Here is a 21,755-nt window from a genome sequence, read left to right as displayed (position 1 = left end):
ACCCTCTTTCTTAGCTGGGTCTTATCTATACTTTTATACACTATACTACCTATGTGGTGTATTTGCTGGTTACTGAAGGTTTTGTTTTTACCTTGTTGTATATTTTGTAAGCAATATGTATTGCCTGTCTTTTTTGGGGGCAACTGACATCTGGGGCAAGAAAAACTTAAGAAAATGGCGTCGGCTGCTTCTTGTATACCCCGCACTGACGTCAGGGAGGAAGCGACAGCAACTGACGCCGGACCAAGACTTTGGAACTCTGGCCGACTGCTGGACCGCCTGACGGCAGGATAACCCAAGTGTGATGACTGCAGCAGTGAAGACACTCGAACATCTACATTTATGGTAGGTACAAGACTGTACTTTCTAATGGCATTAGTAACTGCTGCTCAGATTAAAAGAATGGTGTCAAATGTTAATCACTCAGATTACTGTAATGTTAACTAGGGTTTGTTTATGTAGTGGCAGATGTGAAATACTGTGTGCTGTTCCTTCAGCTGTTGCTCTCACCATGTCTCTTGATCACCATAGGTATGCTACAGGCCGTACAACTGGTGTAGTTTTGGATGCCGGAGATGGTGTTATGCATGCAGTTCCCATCTACGAAGGTTTTGCCATGCCTCATTCCATTATGAGAGTCGATATTGCAGGCAGGGATGTATCTCGTTATCTCCGTTTGCTCCTACGGAAAGAAGGCTGTGACTTCCATACTTCTGCTGAGTTTGAAGTGGTGAAGACAATCAAAGAGGTACATTTTTCATAAACATCACAAATACTGGTGTCAAGCATCATCAAGACCGCCTTTTATTAAAATGAAGCCATCAAATTTTATAGGTACTGGAACAGTGACTAGCAAACAAGAGATAAGATTGTCATTAGTAGTGGTAAAACTGACTAAAACAGAGGGCAAATATTGATGTAGTGCAGAAACAAGCAATGTATCTTAGTTGCTCAAACATTTTTATAGAAGACATAGTAAATAATTTGTTGGTGCGGTATTATAGGTATTATGCAGTTTGTAGCCAAGTATGTATGTATGTTCCTAGTCCAAGTATGGAATCGTCTTTACTTTGTTTCAACTTCAGAGATGTCTGCAGTGCATGCTTCGGGAGGACTTGGGAAGAAACAAATGGCAAATGATGCTGTAACTAGTTTCATAGGATTCATAAGCATTTCAAGGCAATTTAGTTTGGACCGTTAGTGACACACCAATATTCGCCATCTGGTTGTACCCCCTTTCTCATGGAGGGCTAGGCAAGTTAGCCCCAGAGTAAATTTGAGGATACCCATCCTTTCATCCAGGTTCTGTATGAAAGATGATAATGTGTCACACTGCTTCACCTACAGGGGCAGCTTTTAACAGAGATAGATGATGAGCTGAAAAGATGCATCTCGCCAACTTTTGGAATTTTATTATGCAGTCCTTTAGCAGTGAGCCTATTTCTGTCATATATAGTTTTGCTTGGTTTATATAGCACAGTCGTGAATAATCCACTTTTACTGTCTTGGTGTCTGTTTAAAGTAGAGATTGGTGGCACTTAAGTTCAAGGTCAAGGGATGTGATGTAAATGCAAGGGGAGGTAATGGGGGCAGGAGATTCAAGAAAGGTAACCAATAGATGTAATATCAGGAGTCCTTTTTGGTGGGTTTATGACTGGAATGGTCTTTATTTCCTTTGGCTGCTTGCCTTTGGCTACTTCTGTCTTTTAGTATTTTTGATGACGTCATGTAGGATGTCTGCTCTTGTGCCAGACTTTCCTAACAATCACCAAGTTCATTATCTTGCTTCTGATGTCTCATGGAAAGGGGTCCCTTTTTGATGTTTTGAAAGTGTAAGCCATCAAGCCTGCTTGTTTGGCAATCAGAAGCTTGTATTAGCATCATGTCTGAGAGAGTAGTATGGCCTGAAATACTTTCCCAAGTTCTCATGTTTCATCCGACTCACTCTTAAGACTCTGAGAAGGTAGGGAACATTCTGGTTAACCTTTCCACTGAGAAGATGGTAGTGGTTGAAGTTGCCTAATGTAAAGATTTTAAGGGCTGATCTCTCGCGTGAGCCCAGGCTGGTGGGAATGTACATTGAGAAAGCCGCGAGGACAGACATCAGTCATACTCTTCCAGCAGTAATTCTATCCATGAGACGGTCTCTTGGGTTTCACATGTTCGTAGGTGAAATACTAGGCTACTTGGCATGAAGGACCATTTTAAGCATAGCTAATAACCCAAGGCCAAATTCAAACCCTGTACATTTTGTTTGAGGTCAAGATCTTAACAATTATGTCAATCCCACCCCCAAATTTTTGTATTGCTTTTGGATGCCCATAGCAGCACTTGAACCCATAACCTTCTTGTGTGTGTGCGTGTAGACATATATATATATATTTATAATATACACACACACACACACGTACATGTGTATACACATACACATACAAACGTATATAATTTATTTCATATGTGTATAAATATAATGGAGAAATGTCGGGCGTGCAGGTACAGGGGAATTGCCACCTTGCAATGCTTTTAGAAGTTTTTTTTTTTTTACTGCCGTAGTACTTACAGTACTTAATTGCTTTGTTTCACTGAGGTAGGAGTTGACTGAGCTCGTCTTAATTTAATGCTATAGATTCTGAGGAACACCTGAAAAGTGTGTCGTTCAGCAGTCCCATAACCACCATGGAGCTGTGTTCCAGAGTGTCAACATTGACCTTTACCACAACTGAGAAGCAAGAGTTGCAGCATCTAAGTGGTTCCTAGAGTCCTCCTATCAAGTGCTCAGTGCTGCACTTGAAACAAAGGACTTTTCTGTCCAACTTGCCCCTCCCCCAGCCAGCAAGGCTTTGTGGTCCAGATTGAGATAAGTCACCAGGGCGGGCCCTCAAGTCTCAGGCAGTTAGTAGGCATGACACCTTGTGGGAGTGCATCCTTGGGGGAGCTCTGACTGATCCTAGTGCTTGGATCCATGTAAGCTTATCCTTTCCCATACTGCCTTTGGAGGGGTAGGTGAGACCAGAGACTCTTCGGATTCAGTTAGCAACCAGTCTGTGATGTGGTATGTAAACAAAGTAGTTTGTGTGTATACACCCTAAATTTATGGAAGCAGAACAAGTCTGGTAGTGGGCTTTAAGCAGAAACGTCACCTTCCCACCTGATGACATTTATGGGGAGAGGTAAATGGCAGACTTGCTGAGTTACTACTCCAGTTTTCAGAGTTTGAAGTTTGAAGCACTCAAGTGATGACCTAATCATCATACTGGTAAATGTTTTCCCCCTGCCCCAAATCATCTCAATTCTTCTTTATGCATGAGGGCAAGAAGTGTCTATTGATGTGTTGTAGCTTTCATGGTGGTGGTGGATGTTCTTTGTGTTTCACTGTTGCAGTCATCACACTTGGATTATCTGCCAGCAGGTAGCCCTCAGTCAGCCCCAATACCAGAGATTTAGTATTTCTGCGTCAGATGCTTTCTCTCCAGGGCTGACGTTATGTCGTCAGGGATATAAAAACAGGCAGCCGACACCATTACATCAGTCTTTCTTGCCGAGGAGCCTGAAGCAGAAGCAGTTCGCAAGTGCCGGTCAGCCGCTACCTGAATTTTCGTTTACAAATTCAATAATCTGAAATCTTCTAAAGCTAAGTACCCCATTGGGGATCCTTTTTTCTTGTTCCAACTGATGTCAGAAAAAGTTAATAATTTGCTTTCCACAGGTAAGACAATACCTCACAAAGGTTTTCATTCTTACTACGTCACCTGTTTAGGCTCAGACCACGGCATACCTCACTGTCGCTTTTGTGCCTTGTTTAACGCCCGAACCATTCATCGTCGGGCTCTTTGTCGCTAAATTCTTTCACTTTTGATCGCCGTATTCTGAAATGGCTTCGGTAAGCCATCGACTACCGACATTCCGAAAAAAACGTAAGGATAAAAGACAGCATAGGTCCAAAGCTGCCGACGACGCTTCCGTTAAGCTAGTCGCCAGTCCACCGGTACTCAGGCATTTTCACAGCCCCTGATACCTGCTTCAATGGATTTGCAGGCCTCTGCCGAGACCCATTCAGTGTCCGGTACGCTGCGAGATTCTTCGACTATGGGACCTGCGTATGTCTCTACCTTGGATGGGTCCAGAGCCGCTGTTCAACTCAAACCGATGGCTTATTTTTTAACCAAAACTACTGCGTTTCTTAGGCCCAGAGTACGCACTATGCCTAGAAAACTGATGACCAAAGCGCATGCACTTGCTCCCATGCCACAAAAACAAATGCTTAGAATGGTCGAAGAACTTATTACGCTAATTAGGGGAAGTCAGCCTTCCCCTGCTAAGAGAAAAAGGGACCAGTCCCCTACAGCTTCTACAGACCAGAAGTCCGATGACTCTGAGATTTCTGATTTTGAAGACATGCCCTTATCTGCTTATGATGATTCATATGCAGAGGAATCCATTCTCTCTGCCTCCCCTCCAGAGGATTTTTCCTTTGGTGAAACATTGCATACCTTAAGAGAGCATTTCCACTGGGAATGCCAAGACTATCCTCAGTCCAAAGAGAGACTCAGAATTCCTTGAGTTGCCTCAGCACAGGCCTTTAGCAATACCCCCTGTCCTGGATGTTGTTGTTTTTACGGAATCCAGTCTTACTCCTGACACTTTGTAGCTGCCCCTAGGAAACCACAGGTACTACAAAGTACCTGACACTCAAATTTCTTTTCAGGAACCCTACTGCTGACCCAGAGATAATTTCCCAGGGGCCTAAAGGTATCAAGGGAACTACAGCCAAGAATCCCACCCCTTCGGACAAGGATTCCAGAGCTTTGGACAGATGGGATAAGAAGATAACTGCAACTCTTGCTATTAGGGCATTGAATTGTCAGTTTCACATGCTGAAGTACCAGCAACATATTATGCAACTTATTAAACAAAAAGTTGCAACCTTTACAGACTGTGCAGAAAATAAAGACTTGCAGGAGCTTATGCACTCTGCAAGCCAAGTCAGCAAGCATACTTTGCCGTGTGGCTTTGGTGCCCTAGAAGCATCTTGCCAGGCAGCAGTCACTAGCTATGTATTGAGAAGGCATGCTTGGCTCAAGGAGCAGACCTTGCCAGACCATGTCATAACTTCATGTCATATCAAAGTTACTAGACACTCCTTTGAACAAGGACAGTTTGTTTGGCACCAAAGCAGGACGAGGTTCTTAAAAAGATGAAAGAAAAAGTTAAGTCTATGCAGACTGTTAAAGAATTCTTGCAAGTGTAACCACCTAGATTCAATAGGCATTGCTCTTCCAAACACTGGTCATCTCCAGCCCCCTCCAGGCCTTCTCAAACCAGACCCAGGGGAATCGGACCACCCAGACTACAGTCTCAGAGTATGCAGAGATCTAAGCAATGGAGTGCCCCCATCCCTAAAGCAGGAAGTGGTAAGCCACCTCCTTACTGAAAAAAAATCACAATGACTTCCTTACTCCAACCCCCAGCCCTGCCCAATTGCTTGTGCCCCTAGGAGGAAAACTTGCCCTTCATCAAAAAATTGGATGTCCATCACACAGAACCAGTGGGTCCTCAACATTGTATCCCAGGGGTACAAATTGTATTTCCATTCACTTCCAACCCCAAGCGGGTTTCCAGACCTTCCTCCAAACCAGAGGGAGAGGCTCAAAGCCAAGTAGCTTCCCTGCTCAATATCAGAGCTATTCATCCGGTTCCAGTAGAACAGAGAGGTCAAGGATTCTACTCTAGACTCTTCCTGGTACCCAAGAAAGAGGGCTCTTGGCGCCCAATCCTGGATCTTTCAATTCTCAACATCATCCTGGTGGTACCAAAATTCAAAATGCTCACCCTGCAACAGCTTCTTCCTATGCTAGCCAAGGATCCCTGGTTAGTCACCCTAGACTTAAAAGAAGCCATCTGCACATCCCCATAAGGGAGTAATGCAGGAAGTATCTACGTTTCAGGGCAGGATCTATGCATTATCAGTTTGCTGCACTTCCCTTTGGCTTATCTACTGCATCCAGAGTTTTCACAAAATGCCTGGCTCCAGCCATTGCATACTGCAGGCAGAGAAATATCCAAATTTACCGGTACTTGGATGACTGCCTGATTCAGGAGGACAGTCAAGAATTGCTGATGTTCTTCGTGTTTCACTGTTGCAGTCATTATATTTGGGTTATCTGCCTGCAGGTAGCTCTCAGCTGACCTGAATACCAGAGTCTTGGATTCCTGCATTGGATGTGGTCTCTTCTTCTATGACGTCAGGGGTATAAAATATGCAGCCGATGCCATTACATCAGTCTTTCTTGCCGTGCGGTGCCCTAAGCAGAAGCAGTTCGCAAGTGCTGGTCGGCCGACTTATGAAATATTTGTTTTTGAGTTTCAGAACCGAAGTCTTCAAAAAAGCTAAGTACCCCGTTAGGGATCCTTTTTGTTGCTCTTAAACTGATGTCAGTAAAAGTCAACAATTGTCTTACCTGTGGAAAGCAAATGCCTCATAAAGATTTTCATTCGTACTGCATTCCTTGCTTAGGCCCATACCACGACATCCCTCGCTGTCGGTTTTGTGCTTTATTCAACCCCCAAACTATTCGTCTGTCTATTTTTGCAGCAAATTATTTTGGTACTCAATTTAATTATCCAGAAATGTCTTCAGTAAGCCATCTGACTACTGATATTCCGAAAAAAACATAAAGATAAAGACAGAGACGGACCGCATAGGTCCAAAACTGCCGACGACGCTTCCGTTAAGCTACTCGCCAGTTCGCCGGTACTCAGTGAGGCGTGTTCGCAGCCCCTGATACCCACTACTTCAGATTTGCAGACCTCTGCTGAGACCCATTCGGAGTCCGGTTTGCCGCAAGATGCTTCTTCGACTATGGAACCTGCGGATGTCTCTACCTTGGATGGGTCCGGAGCCGCTGTGCAGGCACCAGCTTCTGAGGGTGTATTCAGGCCAACAGACTTGCATTTCAAACCGACACCATGTTCTTCAAGGCCTAAAACTCGACCCACGCCTAGAAAACCGACGTCCAAACCGCATGGTCAGGCCCATATGCCTAAAAAAGCAAATAAGAATGGCTGAAGACCTTATTACTTTAATTAGGGGGAACCAGTCTTCCCCCTCTAAGAGACCTAGAACTGATTTTCCTTCTGATTCTTCTGATCAGGATTCTGAAATTTCTGTTTCTTCTGATTTACCAGGATTTGCCCTTATCTACCGATGAGGATTCTGATGCAGAGGACTCCATTCCCTCTGCTTCCCCTCCAGAAGATTTTTCTTTTGGTGAAACCTTGCACACTCTTAGGGAGCATTTCCGCTGGGAAAGCCAGGATTACTCCGACTCCACTCCTCCCTTAACACAGGCCTTTAGCTATCCCTCCTGTCCAGAACATTGTAGATGATGCCTTCTTGGAATCTAGCCTGGCCCTAGACACTTTACCTCCAGCTCCCAGAAAACCTGACTGGTATTGCAGAGTACCTGACTCTCTCAAGTTCCTCTTCAAGAATCCTACTGCGGACCCAGAGACCATTTCCCAAGGACCTAAAGGCATTAAGGCTACTACTGCCAAAAAGCCTACCCCCTCTGATAGAGATTCCAGGGCCTTGGACAGATTGGGTAAGAAGGTATACACTTCTGCTACTTTGGCCATTAGGGCCTTAAACTGCCAGTTTCATATGTTAAAGTATCGGCAGCATATTTTGGGACTGCTTAAGCAGAAAATGACTTTGATTCCTGACTGTGCTAAACATAAAGAATTACAGGATTTAATGCATTCTGCTGAACAAGTTGGTAAACACACTTTGCAATGTGGTTTTGACTCTCTAGAAGCATCTTGCAGGGCTGCTGTCTCTGGGTCTGTACTTAGAAGGCATGTTTGGCTTAAGGAGCAAAACTTGCCAGATCATGTTAAAGCTAAATTACTGGATGCTCCCTTAAACCAAGACCGCCTGTTTGGCAACAAAGCAGAAGTCGTCCTTTAAAAAGATGGAGAAAAAAGCTAAATCTATGCAAACTGTTAAAGATTTCCTGCAAGTACAGCCTCCTACATTTAGTAGGCATTGGCCTTCTAAGAACTGGTCCTTTCCAGTCTCTTCCGGGCCTTCTCAGTCCAAACCCAGGAACAGCAGACCACCTAGGCTACAGTTTCAAGGAACACACAGGCCTAAGCATTGGGGGGCTCCCAATTCCAAAGCTGGAAGTAGTAAGACACCCCCTATGGAAAAATGTCACAATGACTTAGCCTTAACCCTTCCAAGCCCTGCTCACCTGCCTGCTCCCTTTAGGGGGAAAGATCGCCCTGCATGCAAAAAACTGGGACCTCATTACCCAGGACAAATGGGTTTTAAATATAGTTTTCCAAGGATACAGATTCCACTTCCACATCTTACCAACCCCAAATGGTTGACCAGACCTACCCCCAAATCAGTGGGCAGAGGCTCAACAGCAGGTTCTCTCTCTTCTAAGTATCAGGGCTATTCAGCCTGTCCCAGCAGAAGAAAGGGGACAAGGTTTTTACTCGAGACTTTTCCTGGTACCCAGAAAAGACAGCTCCTGGCATCCTATCCTGGACCTCTGTATTTTAAACACCTTTTTGGCAATCCCAAAATTCAAAATGCTAACACTTAAACAGCTGCTTCCTATGCTAGGCAAAGATGCCTGGTTGGCAACCTTAGACTTAAAGGAAGCTTACCTGCACATTCCAATAAGGGAATCTTGCAGGAAATGCCTACGCTTCAGAGCAGGCTCCATGCACTATCAGTTCTGTGCACTTCCCTTTGGCTTATCTACTGCGCCCAGGGTATTCACAAAGTGTCCAGCTCCAGCCATTGCATTTTGCAGGCAGAGAAATATTCAAATATACCCATACCTGGATGATTGTCTAATTCAGGCAGAAGGCCAGGACATGCTAATAAAACATCTGGCATTTGTAAAGAAACTTCTAACCTCGCTGGGGTACACCATAAATGAAAAGAAATCTCATCTAGTTACCCTGCCAACAAGTTGTATTCCTGGGAGCAAGCTTGAACACAGCTTCCCAGATGGCTTACCTCACGCCAGAGAAACAAGTTTATTTGACAGCTTACTTCAAACTACTGGCCACAAAGACCCAGCTATCTGCAAGGAAAATCCTGCAAGCCCTGGGGGTTAAGGCCTCTTGCATTCTACTAATTCCATATGCATGACTGCATATGAGGAAACTACAGTGATATCTGAAAAGCCTATGGTGTCAACATTCTCAGGACCTGGAATCAATGATTCCTATCATTCCTTGTATAAAGACAGAGTTCCTTTGGTAGGCAGAGGCCTGCCACCTAAACAAGGGACTCCCTTTCAATCTGCCCCCTGCCACCCAAACCCTGACTACAGATGCATCAGACTATGCATGGGGGGCTCACTTGGCAAGGCGGTGCATTCAGGGCAAATGGATCCAGAGTCAGATGCACCTGCATATCAGTCAAAAAGAAATGTTAGCTGTACAGAATTCCCTGACAGCCTTCAAAGACCGTATCCTTCCAGGACAATTAGTGGTAAAGACAGACAACACCACAGTTATGTGGTACATAAACAAGCAGGGGGGAACCCACTCGTACCCTCTCTGCAGACTAGCCATGGCTCTGTGGAACACAGCCCTGAACTACCAAGTGCACCTAGAATTTTCAGTTCCTGCCAGGCAAGCTAAATTCACTAGCAGCCGACCTAAGCAGAAATCTCATGGACCCACATGATTTGAAACTGGAACCAAAAATGTTCAGCCTCTTGATGAACAAATGGGGGACTCCAGAGATAGACCTGTTTGCCTCCCCTCAGAACTATCAATTGGACAAATTCTGCACAAGGACTCCCCACAGTCAAGCTTGGAAAGTGGATGCCCTATCCTTTACCTGGGAAAGCCTCTCAGTTTGACTTTCCCCCTCTGCTCTCCTCTCAAAGGTTCTGCTAAAGATCAAACAGGACAAACCAAGGACAATACTGATTACACCAGACTGGCCTTGCCAGCACTGGTACCCCCTCTTGCACAGTATGATACTGCTGGATCCATGGCACCTAGCTCAGACACCTTCCCTGCTGTCCCAGCAGGTGGGCCAGATTCTGCACCCTCAGCTTCAAACCCTGAACCTTGCAGCCTGGCTAATTCCTTGAGCTCTCCAATAGCATCCCGCAGTAAACAGGTGCTAGATGTCATTCTGGAAGCAAGGAGACCTAGTACTTGAAAATCCTATGCTGAAAAGTGGAAAAGATACTGTTCCTGGAGCCAGACTCAGGGGATGGGCACTACGGTGCCCAGCTTACCTCATATTCTTCAGTACTTAACAGAAATGCTCCACAAGGGCCTATCGTTCTTGTCTATTAAAATTCATGCCTCTGCCATTTCAGTGCATTAGAATACTGAACCACCCCTCTTCTCTCACCCCATGTTAAAGCAATATTTCAGAGGGGCTAAAAATTTAAGATCCCCCCAGGCAAGCCCCTACTCCGGCCTGGGATCTTAACTTTGTATTGGAAAAGCTCACTCTCCCTCCATTTGAACCAGCTGCAACTGCAGAGTTGAAATTCCTTTCTTGGAAAACAGCCTTCCTTCTAGCCATCACTTCAGCTAGAAGAGTGTCTAAATTACAGGCCGTTATGGCAGTGGAGCCCTTCATTATCTTCCATGCAGACAGGGTTTCCCTCAGGACCAATCCTTCCTTTATGCCCAAGGTTGTGTCTAGTGTGGCCCTAAATCACTCTATTTATTTGCCTACTTTTTTTTCCCGAATCCACAAAACAAAGGAGAAAGGATACTGCACTCTTTGGACGTGCATAGACAACTTAGATTTTATTTGGACAGAACTAAGCCTCTCAGAAAATCTGAACAGCTGCTAGTTGGCTTTGCTGCAGAGGCAGAGGGGAAGGCCATTTCAAAGCGAACCATTTCTAAGTGGATAGCCCATTGCATTCATTTCTGCTATAAGCACCATGGAAAACCTACCCCACAGGGGATTAGATCACATTCCATCAGGGCTGCATCTACCTCTACAACCTTTCTCAGAGGAGTACCTACCAGGGACATCCTAGAAGCTGCTACCTGGAGTTCTGTGCATACCTTCACCAAGCATTACCACATGACTATTTTTCTAAATCCAGAGCTGGTTTTGCCACTGCAGTTTTGCAGGGCTTAATAGCTGGCCCTAATGCTCTAACTTCCTCCTCCCTTCCTTAGCTTTGGGAATCAACCCAAATGTAATAACTGCAACAGTGAAATACAAAGAACATAGTACAGTTGTGTGCACTTACCATAAATGTAGATGTTCAAGTGTATTCACTGTTGCAGTCTTTGTTACCCTCCCTCCAGCCCCCTGACTTCTCTTGGCTCTACCTTTCCTTCTTGTTTGGTGTATTTGAGCTTTCTGGTGTATTTGCTTTTTGTTGGTTGTGTAACATAACGTATAATTGCTTCCCATTATGGGGGCACCTGACAACTGGGGCAAGAAAAACGGATGTAATGGTGTCTGCTGCATGTTTTATACCCCTGACATCATGGAAGAAGAGACAGCATCTGACGCAGGAATCCAAGACTCTGGTATTCAGGCCGGCTGAGGGCTACCTGCATGCAGATAACCCAAATGTAATGACTGCAACAGTGAATACACTCTAACATCTACATTTATGGTAAGTGTACACAACTGTACTTTGCAGCACCTGACATTTGTGAACCACCTTCTCACTTCCTTGGGGTACACCATCAACGACAAGAAATCAAAACTGATGCGCAGTCAAAAGATTGTATTCCTGGGAGCAAGCTTGGACACATCATCCCAGATGGCATTCCTCACTTCCGAAAAACAAGTCTTTCTGACAGCCTACTTCAAACAAATGGCCACCAGAACCCAGCTATCTGCAAGAAAATTACTGCAGGCCCTAGGGTTCATGGCCTCATGTATACTGTTAATTCCATATGCAAGACTGTATATGAGGAAACTTCAATGGTACTTAAAAAGTCTTTGGTGCCAACATTCTCAGGACCCTGGAAACAGTCATTCCTATCATTCCCTGTCTAAGGACAGAGTTCCTTTGTTGGGCAGAAGCATGCAACCACAACAAGGGATTGCCCTTTACTCAACCCCATGCCACCCAGACCCTAACCACAGATGCATCAGACTATGCCTGGGGAGCACACATGGATGGCAAATGCATTCAGGGTCACTGGAGCCCAAGTCAAATTCATCTGCACATCAGTCAAGAAGAGATGCTAGCTGTGCAGAATGCCCGGACAGCTTTCAGATCCCTACTACTTCTCTGAAGTACAGGCCAACACTAAGGGACTCTGGCTAACAAAGTTCGCAGATGACTGCAAACTGGGAGCCATTATTGAATTCCCAAATGATGTCGATACTCTACAAAAGGGCCTTACAGAAACAGATGCTTTGTGCCAGAGCCATGGGCTCAAGCTCAATGCCAAAAAATGTATAGTTATCCCCTTTGGGGAAAAAACATGTACTCGTGAATTATCACATAGGTGGCAGTACACGAAACACAAAGTGTGATAAGAGACTTAGGGACACAGGTGGACAGTGGTCTCACCTTCAGTAACCACATCGCCACAACAGTCAGGAAATCCTTCTATGTGGCACACCTCATCACTAAGGGTTTTTCATCCAGAAAAAAGGTCATTGTCCCATTGTACTCCTCCCTCATTAGTCCCATTATAGAATACAATGCCCCATTTGGTATGTACCTCTCAAGACATCTGCAACAACTGGAAAGGCCACAGAAATATCTCGCTAAAAGAATCACAGGCCTGAAGCAGATGCCCTATGCTGACCACCTTAAACTCCAGCTATACTCTGTTGCATATCGTCTACTCCAAGGCGATCTCTGCTTAACATACAAGGCCATGTCAAACCCAAAGCTGTTGGACATGCTACACTTAAAGAAATCCCAATCCCTCAGAGCCACACGTTCTAGGGATCTAAACCTTGTCATCACAGTAAATAAAACATGCTGGAGAGGGATAGGTTCCTGACCCAGGGACTCCCCATACTCTGGAATAGACTGGCCATACATGTCAAGCAGAGCACCTCTTTGGCCCTCTTCAAAAGGAACCTTGATGATTGGATGGGAGAAAGGAAATTCACCCCGGGGATCACGTCAGTCGCCCTGCTAGACAGGGGTCCAGGGAAGTAAATAGTGTGGGAAGAAATAGCCAGGGAATTGTTATGGCTAGGGCCGATAGCCTAGTGCCAACCTATGAACCTACTCTTTTCAGGACAACTGCTAATAAAAACAGACAACACCATAGTTATGTGGTACATCAACAAGCAGGGGGGAACCCACTCCTACCCACTCTGCAGGTTAGCCATGTGGCACATGGCCTTAGACATGCAAGTCCATCTGCAAGCTCAATTCCTGCCAGGCAAACAAATCTCATTGGCACACGACTTAAGCAGAAATCTCATAGACCCAAATGAGTGGCAATTGGAGCTAAACACCTTTGACCTTCTGATTCAGAAATGGGGGACCTCAGAGGTGGATCTCTCTGCCTCCCCCTACAACCACCAGCTCAGCAAATTCTGCACCAGGAATCCCAACAGCAGGGCCTGGAAAGTGGATGCTCTATCTTTTCAGTGGGTAAATCTCTCAATTTATGCCTTCCCTCCTCCGCCCCTTCTCTCAAGTGTATTACTCGAGATAAGACCGAACAGACCAAGGACAATTCTGATTGCCCCGGACTGGCCACGCCAGCACTGGTACCCACTCCTGTGCAGCCTGTCACCGGTGCTACCCCGGCACCTGCACCAGAATCCAATCCTGCTCCCTCAGCAGGAGGGACAGATTTTGCATCCACAACTGCAAACCTTAAATCTTGCAGCCTGGCTTATTCCTTGAATTCTTCCCCAGCAACCTTAAGCAAGCAGGTGCTGGACATCATTCTTGAAGCCAGAAGACCCAGTACAAAAAAATCCTATGCTGATAAGTGGAAAAGGATGTTCTTCATCTCACATTGCTGCAATCCTTACACTTGGGGTAGTCCGCTATCCTCGGTCGGCCCGAATATCAAAGTATAAGGCTGACGTCGGTCAAGGTGCATTTGACTGACATCAGGACGTCAGGGTACAAATGCGCATGACCGACGTCATATCCCCAGTCTTTTTTGCCGCATGGTCCGATGCAGAAGCAGCATTGCAAGTGCCGGTTGGCGTTCTGAAATTTTTCGATTTCTGAGTTTCAGACCGAGTCAAAGTTGGCTAAGTACCCCGTTGGGGAATATTTTAGTTTTTTCTTGCCTCAGTGGTTTACCGGATGTCAGAAAAAGTGAATAATTGTATTTCTTATGGGAAACAGATACCGCATAGAGACTATCATACTTTGTGTATTCCTTGTTTAGGGCCTGAGCACGACGTTGTTGGGTGTCGCTCTTGTGCTAGATTCAATAAGCGCACTATAAAGAGAAGGTTAGATTGTGCCAGGTTAGTCTTCGGGAAGCGGTGCAATTATAAAATGCCGTCGGATGCTCCGCCCGCTTCTTCGAAGAAGCGCAAGGACAAAGCAGTTAAACCTAGGCTAGAGGAACCGTCCGTACCGGACGCCGGTTCTTTAGAGGTGTCGGTGGAGCCGGTGGTTCCACCGGAGGTTTCTTTGGGATCCCAGGGAGAGACTTTGTTATTGCAGGATGTGGCCTCTCAGGAGGCAGGTCAGGCTGATGGGGCTTCTCAGGTTACTATACTCCCCTCCCTTCCTAGGGTGGTTAGGCCCTCTCCATCTGTTTCCAAGGCTTCTCCCAGAGGCAGGCCAGGTTTAGCTTCAGTTGGTGTCACCCCTAGTTCTTCAGGAGCTGTGCCCAAGAAGCATATGCTTAAAATGGCAGAAGATTTGATTACTTTGATTAGGGGTTCTTTGCCCCTCCTGATAAGAGACCTAGGGTGGAGCCTGAGCTAGGAGTTCTGAGCAGGCTTCGGATGTTTCAGAGTCTTCGGCTGAAGACTTGCAGGAGTATTCCCCTTATTCTGATTCTGATGTGGATGATTCTACTCCTTCTGCTTCTCCCCCTGAGGATTTTTCTTTTTCAGAAACTCTTCATTCCATGAGGGAGCATTTTAAGTGGGAAGGTCAGGACTTCTCTGATTCCAGGAAAAGGCTTAGGGAATTTTGTTTTACCCCAGCATAGGCCTTTGGCTATACCTCCTGTTTTGGATGTGGTGGAAGATGTTTTTACAGAGGCTTCTCTTAATCCTGATTCTTTGCCTCCTGCTCCTGTTAAACCGGATAGGTATTACAGGGTGCCTGAAGCTCATAAGTATCTTAGTCCTAGGGCAGACCCAGAAACTGTTAGTCAGGGGCCTAAAGGTGTTAAGGCTTCTGTTGTCAAGAATCCGGTTCCTACAGATAAAGAGGCCAGGGCCTTGGATAGATGGGGAAAGAAAGTTTATACTTCTTCCACTCTAGCTATGAGGGCTTTGAATTGCCAGTTTCACATGTTGAAATACCAAAACTATCTCCTTTCACAATTGAAGTCTAAGGTTGATGCTCTGGCGGAAGGTATTGATTGTAAAGAGTTACAAGATTTAGTACATGTTTCTGAACAGGTGGGTAAGCATTCTTTGCAATGTGGTTTTGATGCTGTACAGGCCTCGTCTAGGGTGGCTGCCACTGGGTCAGTTCTTCGCAGACACGCCTGGCTGAGGGATCAGAATTTATCTGACCATGTTAAAACAAGGATTTTAGATGCTCCTTTACAATCTGATGTGTTGTTTGGTTCTCCTGTTGAGGCAGTTTTAAAGAAAATGGAAGACAAGGCTAAGTCTATGCAGACTGTTAAAGATTTTTTACAGGTTCAGCCTCCAAAGTTTAGTAGAAATTGGCCTACTAAGGGGTGGACGTATCCTTCTTATGATTCCCAGTCTAGGGGTAGATCTAGACGTGGTAGGGGCAGAGCTCAGGGCTCTTTCAGGCCTAGAACAGGGAGTTCTCCTGCACAGTCTTCGGGTGAGGGCAGGGGTCAGTCCTTTCGTAAACAGACCCAATGACCTACCTTTTCAGCTGCCAGAGCCTTCTCGTCTGGCAGCTCCTTTGGGAGGAAGGTTGGCACTTTTCAAAGAAAATTGGAGTTTTATTACCCAAGACAGATGGGTATTGGATATCATACACCACGGTTACAGGTTTTATTTCCATACCTTGCCTCCTTTCAAAGGCATGCCAGACGTTCCTCCTCAACAAAGAATAGAGGCTCACAAGCAAATTTCTCTGTTACTCCAAATAGGGGCCATACAGCCGGTCCCTATGCCAGAAGTGGGCCTAGGATTTTATTCTCGCCTGTTCCTAGTACCAAAGAAAGGGAACACGTGGAGACCAATTTTGGACTTATCTATCCTCAACACTTATCTGGACATTCCCAAGTTCAAAATGTTGACGTTACAGCAGCTTTTACCTCTGCTGGGCAAAGATCATTGGATGGTAACCTTGGATCTCAAGGAGGCTTATCTTCATGTTCCTATCAGACTGAGTTGCAGGAAGTATCTGCGTTTTCGAGCTGGGACTTCTCATTATCAGTTCTCTGCATTGCCCTTTGGTTTATCTACTGCCCAGAGTGTTCACGAAAGTTCTGGCTCCAGTGATAGCTTTCCTCAGGTTAAAAGGAATACAGATCTATCCTTATTTGGACGATTGCCTGATTCTGGCTCAAGGAAGGGACGAGCTTCTTCATCATTTGGATTATGTGATAGCAGTGCTAAGATGCCTGGGGTATTCTGTGAGCGAAATAAAGTCCAGTCTAGTACCCTCTCAGGACATGTGCTTTCTGGGTGTGAGACTGAATACAGCATCCCAGATGGCCTTTTTGACCCCGGACAAACAAAAGAATCTTTCCCTTTACTTTCATCAGTTGTCTCATCAGTCCAGGCTGACTGCAAGGACAGTCCTTCAAGCCTTGGGGTTCATGGCATCTTGTATTCTGGTGCTTCCCAATGCCAAACTGCATATGAGGAAGCTACAATGGTATCTCAAATGTATGGACACAGCACTGCCAGGATTTGGACACTGTCATTCAAATAATACCTTGCATTCAAAAGGAATTGTTGTGGTGGGCTCAGGAATGTCACCTAAACAAGGGACTCTCTGTGACCCGGCCAGAGGCGAGTCAGATTCTAACGACAGATGCCTCAGACAAAGCTTGGGGAGCTCATCTGAATGGAAAGTGGATACAAGACAAGTGGCCTGCCAGACTGCAACATCTACATATCAACTTGAAAGAGATGTTAGCAGTCCAGTTTGCATTACTAGCTTTCAAGGATTTCCTTCTTCCAGGGCAGGTGTTGATTCTAACAGACAACACAACTGTCATGTGGTACATCAACAAGCAAGGCGGAACACATTCTTATCCTCTATGCAGGCAAGCAATGATTTTGTGGGAGACTGCTCTCAGTTTACAGCTAAATCTTCAGGCAAGGTTTCTGCCGGGAGCACAGAACTCCTTAGCAGATGTGTTGAGCAGACAAATTATGGATCCCCACGAGTGGAAATTGGATCCTCATGTATTTCAGAAATTGACAGTGTCATGGGGAACTCCAGACATAGATCTGTTCGCTTCTCCACTAAACCACCAGCTGCCAAAGTTTTGCACAAAAAGGTTTCATCCCACAGCTTGGAAAGTGGATGCTCTTTCTTTCAATTGGAGCAATCTTCATGTGTATGCCTTTCCGCCTCTGCCTCTCCTCCCAAAGGTACTACTAAAGGCCAGACAAGACAAGCCAAGGATGATTTTGATAGCTCCAGATTGGCCTCGACAGCATTGGTACCCATTACTGAGAAGCCTGGTACGGAAGCCTCCATGGCCTTTGCCTTCGATTCCACACCTGTTGTCTCAGGAGGACAGTCATTTGCTCAATGTCAAGCTTCACTCTCTGCACCTAACAGCCTGGCATATTCTGTTTTGAACCATAGTGGGCCTCCACTTCCACAGCAAGTTTTGAATGTTATTTTGGAAGGTAGAAGGCCTAGTACAAGGAAAGTGTATGCAGATAAATGGAAGAGATTTTTATTTTGGAGTGCAGCAAAGGATTTTGATGTTTCTGAGCCTAATTTAAGTGTGGCTCTTCAATATCTTACTGAGTTACTGGACAAAGGTTTGTCCTTCTCTTCTATTAAGGTTCATGCTGCAGCAATTTCGGCTCACTATGATTGTGACCCACCATTGTTTTCTCATCCTTTGTTCAAGCAATTTCTTAGAGGGGCTAAGAATATAAGACCCCCACGAAGAGCTCCTACTCCTGCTTGGGATCTCAATTTTGTGTTGGAGAAACTCACTCTACAACCTTTTGAGCCTCGGCTACTACTGAATTAAAGTTTTATCATGGAAGACTGCTTTTTGTTGGCTATTACCTCTGCAAGAAGGGTTTCTGAGTTGCAGGCCCTTATGGCGGTTGAGCCTTTCTTAATTTTCCATAAGGATAGGGTATCTTTACGTACTAATCCTTCCTTTATGCCTAAAGTGGTTTCTAGTGTGGCTTTAAACCAAACTATTCATTTGCCTACTTTTTATGCAAATCCCCAAAATAAAGGGGAAAAGATTTTGCACACTTTAGATGTACACAGGCAGTTGCGATATTATTTGGACAGAACTAAAGGGTTCAGGCAGTCTCAGCAGTTATTTGTTTCTTTTGCTTTGAGTTCTCAGGGCAAGCCTGTGTCAAAACAAACTATTTCTAAGTGGATTGGGTTTGCATTGCTTTCTGTTATTCCCATCATGGCAAGGAGATTCCAGCTGGGATTAGGCCTCATTCCACTAGGGCTACTGCCACTTGACAGCTTTTTGAGGGGTGGCAACTAAGGATATTTTGGAGGCAGCTACTTGGAGTTCAGTGCATACTTTCTCTAGGCATTATCACCTACCACTTTACTCTAAATCCAGGGCTGGTTTTGCCACTGCTGTTTTGCAGGGCATTTTGGCAGCTCCTGCTTCCTTATAGTTTGGCCATCCTCCCTTACCTCTGCTTTGGGATTCTACCCAAGTGTAAGGACTGCAGCAATGTGAGATGAAGAATATAGTACAGTTTTGTACCTACCATAAATGTAGATGTTCGAAGATCCACATTGCTGCAGTCCAATTTACCCTCCCTCCTTCCCCTCTGTAGTTAGAGGCGGTTGTGTGGGTTGGGTTGTCAGTATGATGTATATTGTATATATTGTACATATTTTTAGTGCTAGGATGGTTGGTTGTTTGTTTGCTGGCTTTTGGTTTTGACCTTTATTTTTAGGGTCTTCTGACATCTGGGGCAAGAAAAGACTGAGGATATGACGTCGGTCATGCGCATTTGTACCCTGACGTCCTGATGTCAGTCAAATGCGCCTTGACCGACGTCAGCCTTATACTTTGATATTCGGGCCAACCGAGGACAGCGGACTACCCCAAGTGTAAGGACTGCAGCAATGTGGATCTTCGAACATCTACATTTATGGTAGGTACAAAACTGTACTTTCTGCTGGATTCAATCACACTGCATCCATTTCTCGTACAAGCACCATGGAAACCAACCCCTGTGGGGGTCAGAACACATTCCACTAGGGCAACCTCTATCTTTACAGCATTTCTCAGGGGAGTCCCTACCATGGACATCCTGGAAGCTGCGACCTGGAGTTCTGTACACACCTTCACCAAGCATTACCACCTGCCTATCTTTTCCAAATCCAGGGCAGGTTTTGCAACAGCAGTCCTGCAAGGCATTCTAGCCAGTCCTAACTCTTCTTGACTGCCTCCACCCTTCTTCAGCTTTGGGAATCCACCCAAGTGTGATGACTGCAACAGTGAAACACGAAGAACATAGTACAGTTGCGTACACTTACCATAAATGGTAGATGTTTGAGTGTATTCACTGTTGCAGTCCTGGTTTCCCTCCCTCCAGCCCCGTTTTTGTTTTTTCTCTCTATGACTATTATTCACCCCTTTCAGAGAGGTATTGGTATTTACTTTTTACTGGTGGTGTTTTCCCCACCATAACTTGGCTCCCTATTTGGGGGGCTCTTGACATCTGGGGCAAGAAAAACTGATGTAATGGCGTCGACCGTCTGTTTTTATACCCCTGATGACCTGACGTCAGTCCTGGAGAGAGCATCCGATGCAGAAATATTAAGTCTGTGGTATTCGGGCTGACTTGAGGGCTACCTGCATGCAGATAACCCAAGTGTGATGACTGCAACAGTGAACACACTCTAACATCTACATTTATGGTAAGTGTACACAACTGTACTTTCCATTATGCCATTTCATCTTTTCCTCTGATTCTTTGCTGTGTCACAGAATTCAGAGAAGAAAGATCACAGTTTAACATATTTGCCATTTTGAGGCTGTGAAGGGTGTGCTTTCAGGATGTCATTGCCAGTGCAGAAAACACTCCATCTGCAGGTCAAGGAAGACCCCCAAGTTTAGAGCAGCAACTGGCTCCTCCTTAAAATATGTCTCCCAGTTTAGATCTTTCAATCCCATGGGTCTTCCTGCTGAGGTTTTAGAGGATGGTTGAAACCTTTCTCTCCTCAGACATTTTTTTTGCTAACTAGAAGGCACTCTGCATTTGGGCACAGAAGTATTTAGCATGCAGGACATTCTGACCTACCCCAGAACTTTGATTTGATTTGTTTTTTTTCCACAGACATTTTACGTTTCATGTGCATCAGACCATTCAGACCTTGTTGAGGGCAGTATTTTGTACCGGCATTATTTGTTCAAGCAGTTCCACAAGGAGATGTGCATCTCTATGATCCTTTTAAAGAACATTTTTCCTTAAGAGTTGGAATGTCATAATTGGTAGGTTTGCTTGTCCCATATTCAAGCTTGTGGGTTCAGTAGACCAGTAGAAGATGCTTTTCTTAGCAATCATCACAGCTGCATGTAGGCTGTTAGGAGTTTTCTAAACCTTGATTTTTAGAATGATATATTTTCTTTCACAGGTATCTGTTGTCCCTTAGGGTTAATCCGAGTTACCTCTCAAACATGTTGTGAGAATTGTCCTAAAGTCAGTCAGATCATTTTTTTTCTGGAGAAAGAAACCAAGGAGATTACAGGATCCTTTACATCTTAAATATGCATCAGCAGTTTTGCCATTGAGAAAGAGAGGCTTGCAGCAGGACCAGCCTTTGGTTAACTGGTGCCTTAGGCAAAAGGGCACCACAGCACCCCCAACACCAGCTGGTGCCCTCACCCTGGTGTGTCTGCACCATTCAGATTATGGGGAAAGCGCCCCTGCTAGAACGATGCCCTAGGCGGCCGCCTAGTTGGCCTATGCCCAAGGCCGGCTATGGTTAGCAGTTTCTAATCAAACCCTATATAAGTGGATTGCAAACTGCATTGTCAACTGCCATCAGATTGTGAACTGGCTCATTGATAAAACAGTGATGGCTACTGCAGTAGAGGTGTGGCTTATTTTAGTTCTTTCTGTAAAAATTCCATTTAAGACATTGTTGCCATGGCTACTTGAGAAACTGTTCACAACTTTTATGAAGCAGTATTGCTGACTTTAGAAGTCAGGCCTCCTTTGGCACTTGAGTGCTTTGGGACTTGGAATTCTGAGCATTTGCTATTTGACTTTCTTTTTGCTTCTCTCTCCAGTTTTAATACAGTTTGGGATTATTTACAGTCATTTACTCATTAAGGAGTGCTCCCTGTAACAGATGTGCAATTTTTGTCAGTTGGTCTATAAGGAAGTACTTAGTGGGTGCTAATTACCCTCCTTCCATTCCTGTGTTTGGATGTCTTCTCCATCCATCATTAACTGCTTGAGTTCCCTGCAATTTGTGTGTGTG

General features: G+C 45.1%; 1 protein-coding gene across 2 annotated transcripts in view; it reads left to right on the top strand.

The window, feature by feature from the left end:
• The window catches only part of LOC122812105 (beta-centractin), a 695,723-nt gene that overhangs the window by 343,440 nt on the left and 330,528 nt on the right, over positions 1-21,755 (top strand). For both annotated transcript variants that reach the window (XM_044084387.1, XR_006366336.1), the window contains exon 6: positions 532-748. In XM_044084387.1, coding sequence (XP_043940322.1) covers positions 532-748 — 217 coding nt within the window. The remainder of the gene's footprint in view (positions 1-531; positions 749-21,755) is intronic.

The sequence above is a fragment of the Protopterus annectens genome, chromosome 9.part0 (assembly GCF_019279795.1).
Source record: "Protopterus annectens isolate FY-2018-M chromosome 9.part0, PAN1.0, whole genome shotgun sequence".
NCBI lineage: Eukaryota > Metazoa > Chordata > Ceratodontiformes > Protopteridae > Protopterus > Protopterus annectens.
The sequence above is the reverse complement of the archived record's forward strand: the minus strand, read 5'-3'. Positions and strand labels throughout refer to the sequence as shown.